Source organism: Artemia sp. Qi Xiang Cuo, chromosome 20 (genome assembly GCF_049724085.1).
Source record: "Artemia sp. Qi Xiang Cuo chromosome 20, ASM4972408v1, whole genome shotgun sequence".
In the NCBI taxonomy this organism is placed as follows: Eukaryota; Metazoa; Arthropoda; class Branchiopoda; order Anostraca; family Artemiidae; genus Artemia; species Artemia sp. Qi Xiang Cuo.
In genome coordinates, this window is record NC_142813.1 from 7,378,516 (window position 1) to 7,394,445 (window position 15,930).

The following is a 15,930-nucleotide window of genomic DNA, read 5'->3' on the forward strand; positions in this document are numbered from 1 at the left end:
TCCCGAGACTCATTTCACTGGAGGGCGATCTTCGTAAATTTTATCGAATCGTTACCTGATTTATGCAAAATTTTCTGCAGAAATTAAGAATTTTGCTAAATTTCGGGCAATTTCGCAAAATTTCTGACCGAATGCCAAAAATGATGGAGGAGCGGCAAAAACTTTTTGGTTTATGCAGGAATCCAGGCAGTTCATTGCATTTTTTCTTCAATATAAAAACAAAAAAAATATGAAAATATCTATTATATTCATCAAGGTCACAAAAGAAAAGAGTTATAGACAGACATGAGAAGATTTTGGCGCTTTAGCACAACCTTAGCTTCACCTTAGCTTCAACCTTAGCTTAAAACCATTAGCTTCACGAACAAGGCAGCATTACAGAGAAAAACTAGAATAATTCAAAAATTATTATTTAAAATTATACCTCAAAGTTTATTTGGATTCAGCCTGAATGTTCTGAAAGCGTTCGGATGGTTTAGTTTTTAAACATTTTTATTTATAAATCAAATATATTAAATTTTGATATTAAATTTGGAACTGTAAATGTTTATAAACACTAATAAAAATTAAATCTTTAATCTATACATATTAAATATTTCTTTTTATATAAAATAGTTGGGGAGGAGTTAATACACAGAACAAATGCTACGTAATTCAAAAAAGATATGCCCAAAAATATGCCCACTGCACCCCCTTGATAGAAGTAGTTCTTAGATATCAGGCCCAATAAAATACAAAAGTAAAAGGCGAAATAATTAGTAAAAGTAAAAGGCGATAGTTAAAGTAAAAGTAAAAGTAAAAGGCGATACAAAAAAAGGCGAAATAATTAATTGAATGGCTTTGCTGGAAAATTTTTTCTTCTTTTTTTTTCTTCTTTTGTTCTTTTTTGATCATCTTTTGATCATCTCTTTTGATCATTTGTTCTTTTTTTTTTCAGGGATGAACCTGATTTTCCTCTCATCATTTCCTATACACTTCAGGCCAAGCTTAGTTAGTAGTTACCAACCGCACACCGTCAAGGATATTTTGTAATTTGAGCCACTTTAACTTTAACTAAATAAAGATTTTATTTCCATTACACAAATGAATACATCAACTGCCAGAAGCAAACTTGTTTAGGCTATACACCCTTCAAAAAAACCCTAATATTTACATCACTATCAACAACAGAAAAATAAAAAAAAACGTCTATCACAAGCCCCGAAGAACCAAATTCGCGTTTCGGAGTCATAAAACGAAAAAATAAAAATAATAAAAAAACACAACAACTAAAAAAACTGTCAAACCAGTGCCAAAAACGACAATATCAAAATGGCAAAACCATTCATTAGTCAAAAAACATTAAGCGAGAAAATGTCAGAAACTGAAAAAGGTAAAAACTAAAAAAGAGTGAAATAAAATTGCGTTAAAAAGGTTCAAAATATAACATATAAAAAGGGGGAGGAAACGAAAAAACATCGAACGAAACATAAAACCTGGGTATCATCAGCACCACAAAAGAAGAGAAAAAAAGGAAAACGAGGAAAACTAAATCAAAAAGAAAAGAAAAAAACAGGAGAAAAAAAGGCACGGCAAAACCTCCTACAACTTAGTGCGACTCATAAATAAAAACCAAACTATAAAAACCAATTATCAGCGTTCTCTCACTACCATCCTCTCAAAACCACTAAAAAAAAAAAAAAAAAAAAAAAAAAAAAAAAAATACAGCTGAGAAACCACTCGAGAAAAAATCGCTAAGAAATATTATACTCTCCAAAACACAGAGATTCTAACCTAATTCTAAAGCCAGCAATATTTTCTTCAACTAATAACTTATTTGGTAAACTATTATAAGACCCTTGTCCAACGTGACGGATACAGAAGAATGATCTTCACATTGAAGCCTGAGGTGGTCTTATCTGGGATGCTGTTCTTGTTGAGTATTAAATAATAAAAAAAACAAGCTTTTTTTTAACTAAAAGTAAGGAGCGACATTAAAACTTAAAAAGAACAGAAATCATTCCGTATATGGAAGGGGCTGTCCTCTCCTCAACGCCACGCTCTTTACACTAAAGTTTTTTATTGTTTAAAAAATAAAGTTGTGTGACAGAGTCAAACTTTAGCGTAAAGAGCGAGGTGCTGAGGAGGGGACAGCCCATTTTATATACGGAATAATTTCCGTTCGTTTTAAGTCTTAATGCCGCTCCTTACTTTTTAAAAAAACTTGTTTTTTTATTTAATCTCTGAACGTTTTTGAATTAATACAGCTTTGATTTTGGCTCACCGTAAATGAATAATTAAAACAAAATTTGCATGTTAATTTTACTTTTTTTGGCTAAATGGCTTTCTCGAAATTTTGTTCTAACGTAACTTGCGAATTAACTTACGTAACGAACTTCTATATTCGTATATTTTTATTATGTATATTAGGGGGTTCGCTTCCTATTCAATACCTAGCTCTTTACGCTTAAGTTCAAATTTTGTTTCAATTCTTTAAGAATGACCCCTTAATAACAAAGGTCGTTAATTAGAATAAATAGCTGATGAAAGTACAAAAAAAAACTTTAGCGTAAAGAGCGAGGTAATTACTAGGGGGTGAACCCAATCATATACATAACAATTTCTGTTCGTTTTAAGTTTTGATGTTGCTTTTTACTTTTAGTTGAAAAAATTGTTTTTTTTTTAATTTAATTTCTGATCGTCTTTTTTAAATAATGCTGGGAAATCCGGTCTTCCCTTCATAGCAATGTCCCTTCCCCCATGAAAACTTCCTCCATGGAAAGATCCACCCAGGTAACCCCCGATCCACCCCCCCCCCCCCAACTACTAGAAAAAAATCCCAACTGAAAACTTCTGTATACTTCCCAATAACAAATACTATGTGTAAACATTGGGCAAAGTTCATAACTTGGAGACCTTCCCTTGGGGGCTGCGGGGGATTAAGTCATCCTCAAAGACACAGTTATTACATTTTTCGACTATGCTGAACAAAACGGTTATCTCAAAATTTTGATCGAGTGACTTTGGAAAAAAATGAGCATGGGAGGGGGCCTAGTTGCCCTCCATTTTTTCGGTCACTTAAAAAGGGCACTATAACTTCTAATTTTCGTTCGAATGAGCCCTCCCTCAATATTCTAGGACCACTGGGTCAATACGATTACCCTTGGGAAAAAAACAAACAAAAAAACAAATAAATAAACACGCATCCGTGATCTTTCTTCTGGCAAAAAATACAAAATTTCACATTTTTGCAGATAGGAGCTTGAAACTTCTATCGTAGGGTTCTCTTATATGCTGAATATGATGGTGGGGTTTTGGTTAAAGTTCTATGACTTTTATGGGGTGTTTCCCCCTTTTCTCGAAAATAAGGCAAATTTTCTTAATCAGTTGCGTTCTGTTAAGCGCTTCCACTATCCCCGAATTTTCGGGGATTTCCCCAAAATTCTCATAAAAATGGAGCGGCGAAAACGCTTGTGCCCAGAAGCGTCAAAGCTTTAAATCTGGCTCTGAATTTCAGTAAAGTTATTCAAATTATCCTGCACTCAGGGTTACCAAAACTTTCAGAGACCAAAGTATCAAAATTAGCAAAAAAAGGACACTTTTAGTATCCTTCAGATAACTGGTGGTTCGGCTTCGTTTGAGCTCAAATTTGAGACCACTAGCTGGTTGATTAAGTTTTTTAAGCGATCCAGTCACGTGTTTTGTCCAAATTTAATTTTTGGACAGGGTTGCCGTTTTACAAAAAGCAAATAAAAAAGCACACCATTGAAGCAGAAAAATAAATCCCCAATTAATTGAAAAATATGAACCAGAAAAGCGTAAGCACTGTTTTTTAACAAAACTACAAACAGCCAAATTAATCCTTTTTGACTAAATTAATAATTGGCTAAATAATTAAATAAATAATTAAACAAATTAATCTAACTGAATCCAATTTTATTTGAAAATTTTGCAAGTGACTATAATGATCACAAGTGTCCCGTTGCCATATAAGGCGAGAAAGCGCCAAAGAAGGACTAAAGTGCCCCTTTGGTAACCCTAACTCTTACTGAAACGGGAATTTAACCAGTTAAATCTAATAATTTGAAACAATCAGTATTACATAAAACAGGTTCAGGTAAGAACTGAAAATAAGCTTAGGTAGCGTAGTCCTCTTTGTAATAGTGATCTTTTAAAAATTTTTTTTTTCTTTTTCTGTGTCGTAGCCTTGTTTACTTATTCGTTTTGGTTTTGTCTCATTTTAACCTATTTTGATTCCTGAAAACTTTATCAAGCTTTCAGGGGGTATTAAAAACCACCCCTAACTAGCAATTTATTCGTTGTGAGCTTGTGTAGCACAGAGAGTAAACTTTCACCTGGAAGCTTTAAGAACACAATCCGGTCGGTTTGTCACAAGGCACTGAAGGAATGGCCTGTCACAGGAACAGTCTGTCACAAGGCACTGAAGGAATCACTGAAGATATATAAAAATAGAAGAAATAGCCGAGAAGCATTGATCGGCCTCACGGTGCTATTTTGGTTCGGGGGTTTTTAAAAACAAAAACTTTAGAAAAGAAAATTTGTTTATATGCACTTTTTTACTTTTTACGAGACGAGCAAAATTTCACAGGTGGGGAGTTAGGGTAGGGGGGGCGGTGGTCAAACCGGGGTCAAAAACGCATCAAAGATTTCTTTGTACGCATTTTGTTACGTTTTTACGAGTCAGACAAACATTTCTACGGGACGGGGGGGTCAAACCCCCTAGCCTACTCCTCCCCCCCTGGACAAGGCCTTGCCTACATGATCTTGTTGTTTTGTTTTTTCTTGTTGGCCTCAGGCAGGTTTGTGCTACGCTGAATACTTTTCAACATGAGCTTCTACAATTTAATACTAGCCATGTATGCAGTATGAATTGTGCGTTAGGGCCGTTATTTGTGCCGTAATTGTGCCGTAATTGTGCATTACTTTGACAATTTTTTTTTAGTTTCAACCCCATTTCACATAATTTACTGAATTTGTACTTCTTTGACAAACCTTCATTCCCAATTAAATTTTCTCATATGCTCGTTCTAATCTCTATTCTATCATAAACTGTAGCTTAAGGGTATGAGCAAAACATAGCTTTATAAACAGTTTTATTTAATCTTTACAAAATAGTAATTGGTTGGCCAATTATGTTAAATACTATTTACTTTGCTATTAAAATATTTTCAAGGAGGGTGGTGAAGTCATAAATAATTTAAATTTTTGGACACAATTTTCTAATTTTCGGGTGTCGTGGGGTGGGGGTTATTAGAGACCAAATTCAGGCCAATGATCAAGTAAATAGACTTCCAATTTCTCCTATAGATAGCGATTTTTGCTTAGTTGGTCACTGAAGATATAAGTGACTGAAGATATCTTTCTTTTCTGAAAAAATACAAAGATCTGAAGAACAATATTATACCTATAAAATATCAACTTCATATCCCTTCTAGCATTGGCCCATAATAGCAACATATTAATTAATTTATTCATCTAGAACTAAACAGACAGAAAAAAAAGTGTAAATATGGAGCTAAAAGGAAAAAAAAGAGCAATATACTTAACAAACAAAATAATTGAAAAAGACTATGGCGTGGACTATGGCAGTTATCGGCAATTCATAAAAGACTATGGCAGTTATCGGCAATTCTTTAAATACTATGGCAGTTATCGGCAATTCATTAAAGACTATGGCAGTTATCCCTCCCAAGAAGTCTCAATTTCTTTTAAGTCAAACCTTATGATCTCTTCTTACCCTATTCGGAGATGACCCGCTTTACATCTTGCCCTAGATAGTTGGCCAAAAGGATGATCTTTTACTATCTGTAACCTTTCATACGCAAAACTTTCTGTGAAGAAACAAACTTGATTTTTTTTATTCATTTGAAACTGGTTTTGTTTTATTTTCATGTGATATGGATTTAGCTTATTCCAAAGCTTAGATGGATGACACTTATTTTTAGGGCCCAGTCTTTCACTTTCAATAGAAAATTAAGATTTTGCCCTTCCTAGAACTGACTAAGATAAACCTATAACTCAGCTAAAACTTCCTAGAACTGAAATCGCAGCGATCGCATGACATCACATCCACTTTATATGTCCAATTGTATATAGTAAAATCCTTACATTATGATCTCAGTTAAATTTAACATATCCAACGTCCTATGAAATTCATAATGCTTATGTCTTGAAATAGGGTGTTTACATAATGTGCAACTTTGCCTCTGTTGTACTCAATTAAGTTTTTTCTTAATTTGTTATTTTAATGTTTAAAAAATGTACCGCTGTACGATACAAATACATACTAAATGAACGTTACGTCTCATATTTAACTTATGGTAAACATAAATTTTAATTAGATAAATTTAGATATATAAATATAATAAGGCCGAGAGATATAGCCTACATTCTCGGTTTGGTCACCGTCTTATTAACTAGGCTGTAAGTTCAATTGTCATTTATTTTAACTGTAAATAGGACTATAAGTTGCGGTTGAGGGTTTTCAACTATGCAGTGGCAGTTCTTGCCACCACGGCAAAATCTTGATTAGCATCCCCCCCCCTCTCCCCAAAATTTTCAGGCAATATTTTAACAAATTTTCATTTATTAACATGCCAACTGTACCCTCCACTTCATTTTAATAAAAATAAAATTACCAAAATTACAAATTGAATATAAGCATTAGATTTTTATTTGTAATTCTGTGCCCCTGAAATTTCTGCACCCGGGCAAGCACCCCCTCTGTCTCCCCCCTTAAATCACCTCTGCAACTATGGCGCTCAAAATTATGATTCATTGTTCGGTCCGATTCAAAATTCGAGAAATTTCAGGCTGATCTTCAATACGTACGACAGTTTCTTTTGCTACAATTACAAAAAAATGGTTAGACTGGACCAAATAAAAGTTATTAATTCTGAATCAATCTTAAGTGAGAAGTTTTTCTCATTATTAAGAATTTTTAAGAAAGCATCCTGACTATAGGCTGTGCTCAATTGTTTGCTAGGTTATGCCTACCAACGCAACCCTGATAGTGTATGACTTACATTCATCCAAAGTAGCATCAATTCCAGGCTTCACAGTGAATTGCTCAAGATCTTTTGTTTTGTCAAAATCAATGATGTGCTGAATGGCTCGGGCTACACGATACGGCTCGTTTGCTGCTCCAAGCTCAGATAACTGAAAAAAACAACCATTATGTCGATATATCAAATGGGACCATAACTGGTCGGTTCAAGTATATGGAAAAATCCAAATATTTTCGTCTAAAAAAACACTTCGTCTAATATTTTCGTCACAAAATATCTTTGTCTAAAAATTACCATCTAAAAAATACACTTCGTATAATATTTTAGTCTAAAAATCTCTTCGTCTAAAAATTACAGTCTAAAAAAGACACTTCGTATAATATTGTCGCCTAAAAATTACCATCGAAAAAAGACACTTCGTCTAATATTTCAGTCTAAAAATATCTTCGCCTAAAAATTAAAGCCTAAAAAAGAAACTTCGTCTAATATTTCCGTCTAAAAATCTCTTCGTCTAAAAATTAACATATAAAAAAGACACATCGTCTAATATTTCCGTCTCAAAATATCTTTGTCTAAAAATTACCATCTAAAACAGACACTTCGTCTAATATTTTCGTCTCAAAATATCTTCGTCTAAAAATTACCATCTAAAAAAGACACTTCGTAAAATATCTTCGTCTAAAAATTACCATCTAAAAAAGACACTTCGTCTAATATTTTAGTCTAAAAATCTCTTCGGCTAAAAATTGCGATCTAAAAAAGACACTTCGTCTAATATCTTAGTCTATTTAATATTCAGGCTTCACAGTGAATTATTCAAGATCTTTTGTTTCGTCAAAATCAATAATGTGTTGAATGGCTCGGGCTACACGATACGGCTCGTTAGCTTCTCCAAGCTCAGATAACTGAAAAAACAACCATTATGTCGATATATCAAATGGGACCATAACTGGTCGGTTCAATGATATGGAAAAACCAAATATTTTCGTCTAAAAAAGACACTTCGTCTAATATTTTCGTCTAAAAATCTCTTCGTCTAAAAATTACCATCTAAAAAAGACACTTCGTCTAATATTTTAGTCTAAAAATCTCTTCGTCTAAAAATTACAGTCTAAAAAAAGACACTTCGTCTAACATTTTCATCTAAAAATATCTACGTCTAAAAATTACCATCTAAAAAATACACGTCATCTGATACTTTCATCTCAAAATATCTTCGTCTAAAAATTGCAATCTAAAAAAGACACTTAGTCTAATAATTTAATATAAAAATATCTTCGTCTAAACAGTGCCATCTAAAAAATACACTTCGTATAATATTTTATTCTAAAAATTACCATCTAAAAAAGACACTTCGTCTAATATTTTAGTCTAAAAATCTATTCGTCTAAAAATTGCCATCTAAAAAAGACACTTCGTCTAATATTTTCGTCTAAAAATTACCATCTAAAAAAGACACCTCGTCTAATATTTTAGTCTAAAAATCTCTTCGTCTAAACATAACCATCTAAAAAAGACACTTCGTCTAACATTTGCGTCTCAAAATCTCTTCGTCTAAAAATTACCATCTAAAAAAGACACTTCGTCTAATATTTTCGTCTCAAAATATCTTTGTCTAAAAATTACCATCTAAAACATACACTTCGTCTAATATTTTAGTCTAAAAATTACCATCTAAAAAAGACACCTCGTCTAATATTTTAGTCTAAAAATCTCTTCGTCTAAACATTGCCATCTAAAAAAGACACTTCGTCTAATATCTTAGTCTATTTAATATTCAGGCTTCACAGTGAATTATTCAAGATCTTTTGTTTCGTCAAAATCAATAATGTGTTGAATGGCTCGGGCTACACGATACGGCTCGTTAGCTTCTCCAAGCTCAGATAACTGAAAAAAACAACCATTATGTCGATATATCAAATAGGACCATAACTGGTCGGTTCAAGTATATGGAAAAACCAAATATTTTCGTCTAAAAAAGACACTTCGTCTAATATTTTCGTCTAAAAATCTCTTCGTCTAAAAATTACCATCTAAAAAAGACACTTCGTCTAATATTTTAGTCTAAAAATCTCTTCGTCTAAAAATTACAGTCTAAAAAAAGACACTTCGTCTAATATTTCCGTCTCAAAATCTCTTCGTCTAAAAATTGCCATCTAAAAAAGACACTTCGTCTAATACTTTAGTCTAAAAATCTCTTCGTCTAAACATTGCCATCTAAAAAAGACACTTCGTCTAATATTTTCGTCTAAAAATCTCTTCGTCTAAACATTGCCATCTAAAAAAGACACTGCGTCTAATATTTTCTTCTAAAAATTACAACCTAAAAAAGACACCTCGTCTAATATTTTAGTTTAAAAATATCTTCTTCTAAAAATTGACATCTAAAAAAGACACTTAGTCTAATATTTTCGTCTAAAAATTACAATCTAAAAAAGAAACTTAGTCTAATATTTTAGTCTAAAAATCTCTTCGTCTAAACATTTCCATCTAAAAAAGACACTTCGTCTAATATTTTAGTCTAAAAATCTCTTAGTCTAAAAATTTCAATCTAAAAAAGACACTTAGTATAATATTTTCGTATTAACATTTCCACCTAAAAAAAAGAACTCTTCTAATATTTTATTTTAAAAATATCTTAGTCTAACAATTACCATCTAAAAAATACACTTAGTATAGTATTTTAGTCTAAAAATCTCTTAGTCTAAACATTGCAATCTAAAAAAGACACTTCGTCTAATATTTTCGTCTAAAAATTACCATCTAAAAAAGACACTTCGTCTAATATTTTAGTCTAAAAATCTCTTCGTCTAAACATTTCCATCTAAAAAAGACACTTCGTCTAATATTTTAGTCTAAAAATCTCTTCGTCTAAACATTGCCATCTTAAAAAGACACTTCGTCTAATATTTTCGTCAAAAATATCTTCGTCTAAAAATTAAAGCCTAAAAAAGAAACTTCGTCTAATATTTTCGTCTCAAAATATCTTCGTCTAAAAATTTAAGCCTAAAAAGACACTTCGTCTAATATTTTCGTCTAAAAATCTCTTCGTCTAAACATTGCCATCTAAAAAAGACACTTCGTCTAACATTTACGTCTCAAAATCTCTTCGTCTAAAAATTACCATCTAAAAAAGACACTTCGTATAATATTTTCGTCTCAAAATATCTTCGTCTAAAAATTACCATCTAAAAAAGACACCTCGTCTAATATTTTAGTCTAAAAATCTCTTCGTCTAAAAATTACCATCTAAAAAAGACACTTCGTCTAATATCTTAGTCTATTTAATATTCAGGCTTCACAGTGAATTATTCAAGATCTTTTGTTTCGTCAAAATCAATAATGTGTTGAATGGCTCGGGCTACACGATACGGCTCGTTAGCTTCTCCAAGCTCAGATAACTGAAAAAACAACCATTATGTCGATATATCAAATGGGACCATAACTGGTCGGTTCAAGTATATGGAAAAACCCAAATATTTTCGTCTAAAAAGACACTTCGTCTAATATTTTCGTCTAAAAATCTCTTCGTCTAAACATTACAATCTAAAAAAGACACTGCGTCTAATATTTCAGTCAAAAATATATTCGCCTAAAAATTAAAGCCTAAAAAAGAAACTTCGTCTAATATTTTAGTCTCAAAATATCTTCGTCTAAAAATTGCCATCTAAAAAAGACACTTCGTCTAACATTTCCGTCTCAAAATCTCTTCGTCTAAAAATTACCATCTAAAAAAGACACTTCGTCTAATATTTTCGTCTAAAAATCTCTTCGTCTAAACATTGCCATCTAAAAAAGACACTTCGTCTAATATGTTCGTCTGTAAATAACCAACTAAAAAAGACACTTCGTCTTATATTTTAGTCTAAAAATCTCTGCGTCTAATCATTGGCATCTAAAACAGAAACTTCGTCTAGTATTTTCGTCTAAAAATCTCTTTGTCTAAACATTGCCATCTAAAAAAGACACTTCGTCTAATATTTACTTCTAAAAATCTCTTCGTCTAAAAATTACCATCTAAAAAAGACACTTCGTCTAATATTTTCGTCTCAAAATCTCTTAGTATAAAAATTGTCATCTAAAAAAGACACTTCGTCTAATATTTTCATCTAAAAATATCTACGTCTAAACATTGACATCTAAAAAATACACTTCGTCTAATATTTTCTTCTCAAAATTACCACCTAAAAAAAACACCTCGTCTAATATTTTAGTTTAAAAATCTATTCGTCTAAACATTGCCATCTAAAAAAGACACTTCGTCTAATATTTTAGTCTAAAAATCTCTTCTTCTAAACATTGCCATCTAAAAAAGACACTTCGTCTAATATTTTAGTCTAAAAATATCTTCGTCTAAAAATTAAAGCCTAAAAAAGACACTTCGTCTAATATTTTAGTCTAAAAATCTCTTCGTCTAAACATTGCCATCTAAAAAAGACACTTTGTCTAATATTTTAGTCTAAAAATATCTTCTTCTAAAAATAGCAATCTAAAAAATACACTTCGTCTAGTATTTTAGTCAAAAATATCTTCGTCTAAAAATTACAGACTAAAAAAGAAACTTCTTCTAATATTTTTGTCTAAAAATCTCTTCGTCTAAACATTGCCATCTAAAAAAGACACTTATTAAAATATATTCTTCTAAAAATTACCACCTAAAAAAGACACTTCGTCTAATATTTTCGTCAAAAAATCTCTTCGTCTAAACATTTCCATATAAAAAAGATACTTAGTATAATATTTTCGTCTGGAAATAACAATCTAAAAAAGACACTTCGTATTATATTTTATTCTACAAATCTCTTCGCCTAAAAATTACATTCTAAAAAAGACACTTCGTATAATATTTTCGTCTAAAAATCTCTTCGTCTAAACATTGCCATCTAAAAAAGACACTTCGTCTAACATTTCAGTCTCAAAATCTCTTCGTCTAAACATTGCCATCTAAAAAAGACACTTCGTCTAATATTTTAGTCTCAAAATCTCTTCGTCTAAAAATTAAAGCCTAAAAAAGACACTTCGTCTAATATTTTAGTCTAAAAATCTCTTCGTCTAAACATTGCCATCTAAAAAAGACACTTCGTCTAACATTTCCGTCTCAAAATCTCTTCGTCTAAAAATTACCATCTAAAAAAGACACTTCGTCTAATATTTTAGTCTCAAATTATCTTCGTCTAAAAATTACCATCTAAAAAAGACATTTAGTCTAAAAATCTCTTCGTCTAAACATTGCCATCTAAAAAAGACACTTCGTCTAATATCTTAGTCTATTTAATATTCAGGCTTCACAGTGAATTATTCAAGATCTTTTGTTTCGTCAAAATCAATAATGTGTTGAATGGCTCGGGCTACACGATACGGCTCGTTAGCTTCTCCAAGCTCAGATAACTGAAAAAAACAACCATTATGTCGATATATCAAATGGGACCATAACTGGTCGGTTCAAGTATATGGAAAAACCCAAATATTTTCGTCTAAAAAAGACACTTCGTCTAACATTTCAGTCTCAAAATCTCTTCGTCTAAAAATTGCAATCTAAAAAATACACTGCGTCTAATATTTTAGTCTAAAAATCTCTTCGTCTAAAAATTACATTCTAAAAAAAGACACTTCGTCTAATATTTTCGTCTAAAAATCTCTTCGTCTAAACATTGCCATCTAAAAAAGACACTTCGTCTAAAATTTCCGTCTCAAAATCTCTTAGTCTAAAAATTACCATCTAAAAAAGAAACTTCGTCTAATATTTTCGTCTAAAAATCTCTTCGTCTAAACATTGCCATCTAAAAAAGACACTTCGTCTAATATTTTCTTCTGAAAATTACAAACTAAAAAAGACACTTCGTCTAATATTTTAGTCTAAAAATCTCTTCGTCTAAACATTGCCATCTAAAAAAGAAACTTCGTCTAATATTTTCGTCTAAAAATCTATTCTTCTAAACATTACCATCTAAAAAAGACACTTTGTCGAACATTTCCGTCTCAAAATATCTTCGTCTAAAAATTACCATCTAAAAAAGACACTTCGTCTAATATTTTCGTCTAAAAATCTCTTCGTCTAAACATTGCCATCTAAAAAAGACACTTCTTCTAATATTTTCGTCTAAAAATTACCATCTAAAAAAGACACTTCGTCTAATATTTTAGTCTCAAAATCTCTTCGTCTAAACATTGCAATCTAAAAAAGATACTTCGTCTAATATTTTCTTCTAGAAATTACAATCTAAAAAAGACACTTCGTCTAATATTTTAGTCTAAAAATCTCTTCGTCTAAAAATTACAGTCTAAAAAAGACACTTCGTCTAATATTTTCGTCTAAAAATCTCTTCGTCTAAAAATTTCCATCTAAAAAAGACACTTCGTCGAAAATTTCCGTCTCAAAATCTCTTCGTCTAAAAATTACCATCTAAAAAAGACACTTCGTCTAATATTTTCGTCTAAAAATCTCTTCGTCTAAACATTGCCATCTAAAAAAGACAATTCGTCTAATATTTTCGTCTCAAAATCTCTTCGTCTAAAAATTACCATCTAAAAAAGACACTTCGTCTAATATTTTCGTCTCAAAATTACCATCTAAAAAAGACACTTCGTCTAATATTTCAGTCTAAAAATCTCTTCGTCTAAATATTGCCATCTAAAAAAGACACTTCGTCTAATATTTTCGTCTAAAAATCTCTTCGTCTAAAAGTTACAGTCTAAAAAGACACTTCGTCTAATATTTTCGTCTAAAAATTACCATCTAAAAAAGACACTTCGTCTAATATTTTAGTCTAAAAATCTCTTCGTCTAAACATTTCCATCTAAAAAAGACACTTCGTCTAATATTGTCGTCTAAAAATTACCATCTAAAAAAGACACTTCGTCTAATATTTCAGTCTAAAAATATCTTCGTCTAAAAATTAAAGCCTAAAAAAGACACTTCGTCTAATATTTTCGTCTGAAAATCTCTTCGTCTAAACATTGCCATCTAAAAAAGACACTTCGTCTAAAATTTCCGTCTCAAAATCTCTTCGTCTAAACATTGCCATCTAAAAAAGACACTTCGTCTAATATTTTCGTCTAAAAATCTCTTCGTCTAAAAATTGCCATCTAAAAAAGACAATTCGTCTAATATTTTCTTCTCAAAATCGCTTCGTGTAAAAATTACCATCTAAAAAAGACACTTCGTCTAATATTTTCGTCTAAAAATTACCATCTAAAACAGACACTTCGTCTAATATTTAAGGCTAAAAATATCTTCGTCTAAGCATTGCCATCTAAAAAAGACACTTCGTCTAATATTTTCGTCTAAAAATCTCTTCGTATAAAAGTTACAGTCTAAAAAGACACTTCGTATAATATTTTCGTCTAAAAATTACCATCTAAAAAAGACACTTCGTCTAATATTTTCGTCGAAAAATCTCTTCGTCAAAACATTGCAATCTAAAAAAGAAACTTCGTCTAACATTTCCGTCTCAAAATCTCTTCGTCTAAAAATTACCATCTAAAAAAGACACTTCGTCTAATATTTTCGTCTAAAAATCTCTTCGTCTAAACATTGCCATCTAAAAAAGACTCTTCGTATAATATTTTCGTCTAAAAATCTCTTCGTCTAAACATTACCATCTAAAAAAGACACTTTGTCTAATATTTTCGCCTAAAAATGACCATCTAAAAAAGAGACTTCGTCAAATATTTCAGTCTAAAAATCTCTTCGTCTAAAAATTGCCATCTAAAAAAGACACTTCGTCTAATATTTTCGTCTAAAAATTACCATCTAAAAAAGACACGTCGTCTAATATTTTCGTTTAAAAATCTCTTCGTCTAAACATTTACATCAAAAAAAGACTCTTCGTATAATATTTTTGTCTAAAAATCTCTTCGTCTAAACATTATCATTTAAAAAAGACACTTCGTCTAATATTTTCGTCTAAAAATTACCATCTAAAAAAGACACTTCGTCTAATATTTCAGTCTAAAAATCTCTTCGTCTAAAAATTACAGTCTAAAAAAGACACTTCGTCTAACATTTCCGTCTCAAAATCTCTTCGTCTAAAAATTACCATCTAAAAAAGACACGTCGTCGAATATTTTTGTCTCAATATCTCTTCGTCTAAAAATTGTCATCTAAAAAAGACACTTCGTATAATATTTTCGTCTAAAAATTACCTTCTAAAAAAGACACTTCGTCTAATAATTTCGTCAAAAAATCTCTTCGTCTAAACATTGACATCTAAAAAAGATACTTCGTCTAAAATTTACGTCTAGAAATTACCATCGAAAAAAGACACTTCGTCTAATATTTTAGTCTAAAAATCTCTTCGTCTAAAAATTACAGTCTAAAAAAGACACTTCGTCTAATATTTTCGTCTAAAAATCTCTTCGTCTAAACATTGCCATCTAAAAAAGACACTTCGTCTAACATTTCCGTCTCAAAATCTCTTCGTCTAAAAATTACCATCTAAAAAAGACACTTCGTCTAATATTTTCGTCTAAAAATCTCTTCGTCTAAACATTGCCATCTAAAAAAGACAATTCGTCTAATATTTTCGTCTAAAAATCTCTTCGTCTAAAAATTACCATATAAAAGAGACACTTCGTCTAATATTTTCGTCTCAAAATTACCATCTAAAAAAGACACTTCGTCTAATATTTCAGTCTAAAAATCTCTTCGTCTAAGTATTGCCATCTAAAAAAGACACTTCGTCTAATATTTTCGTCTAAAAATCTCTTCGTCTAAAAGTTACAGTCTAAAAAGACACTTCGTCTAATATTTTCGTCTAAAAATTTCCATCTAAAAAAGACACTTAGTCTAATATTTTCGTCGAAAAATCTCTTCGTCAAAACATTTCCATATAAAACAGATACTTATTCTAATATTGACTTCTCAAAATATCTTTGTCTAGAAATAACAATCTAAAGAATACACTTAGTCTAATATTTCATT

At 31.0% G+C, this 15,930-nt stretch overlaps 1 protein-coding gene across 1 annotated transcript in view; it reads right to left on the bottom strand.

The window, feature by feature from the left end:
• The window catches only part of LOC148939826 (mutS protein homolog 5-like), a 140,243-nt gene that overhangs the window by 70,556 nt on the left and 53,757 nt on the right, over positions 1–15,930 (bottom strand). Inside the window, exon 8 of the mRNA XM_089106010.1 lies at positions 7,026–7,158. Within this exon, the coding sequence (XP_088962136.1) occupies positions 7,026–7,158 (133 nt within the window). The remainder of the gene's footprint in view (positions 1–7,025; positions 7,159–15,930) is intronic.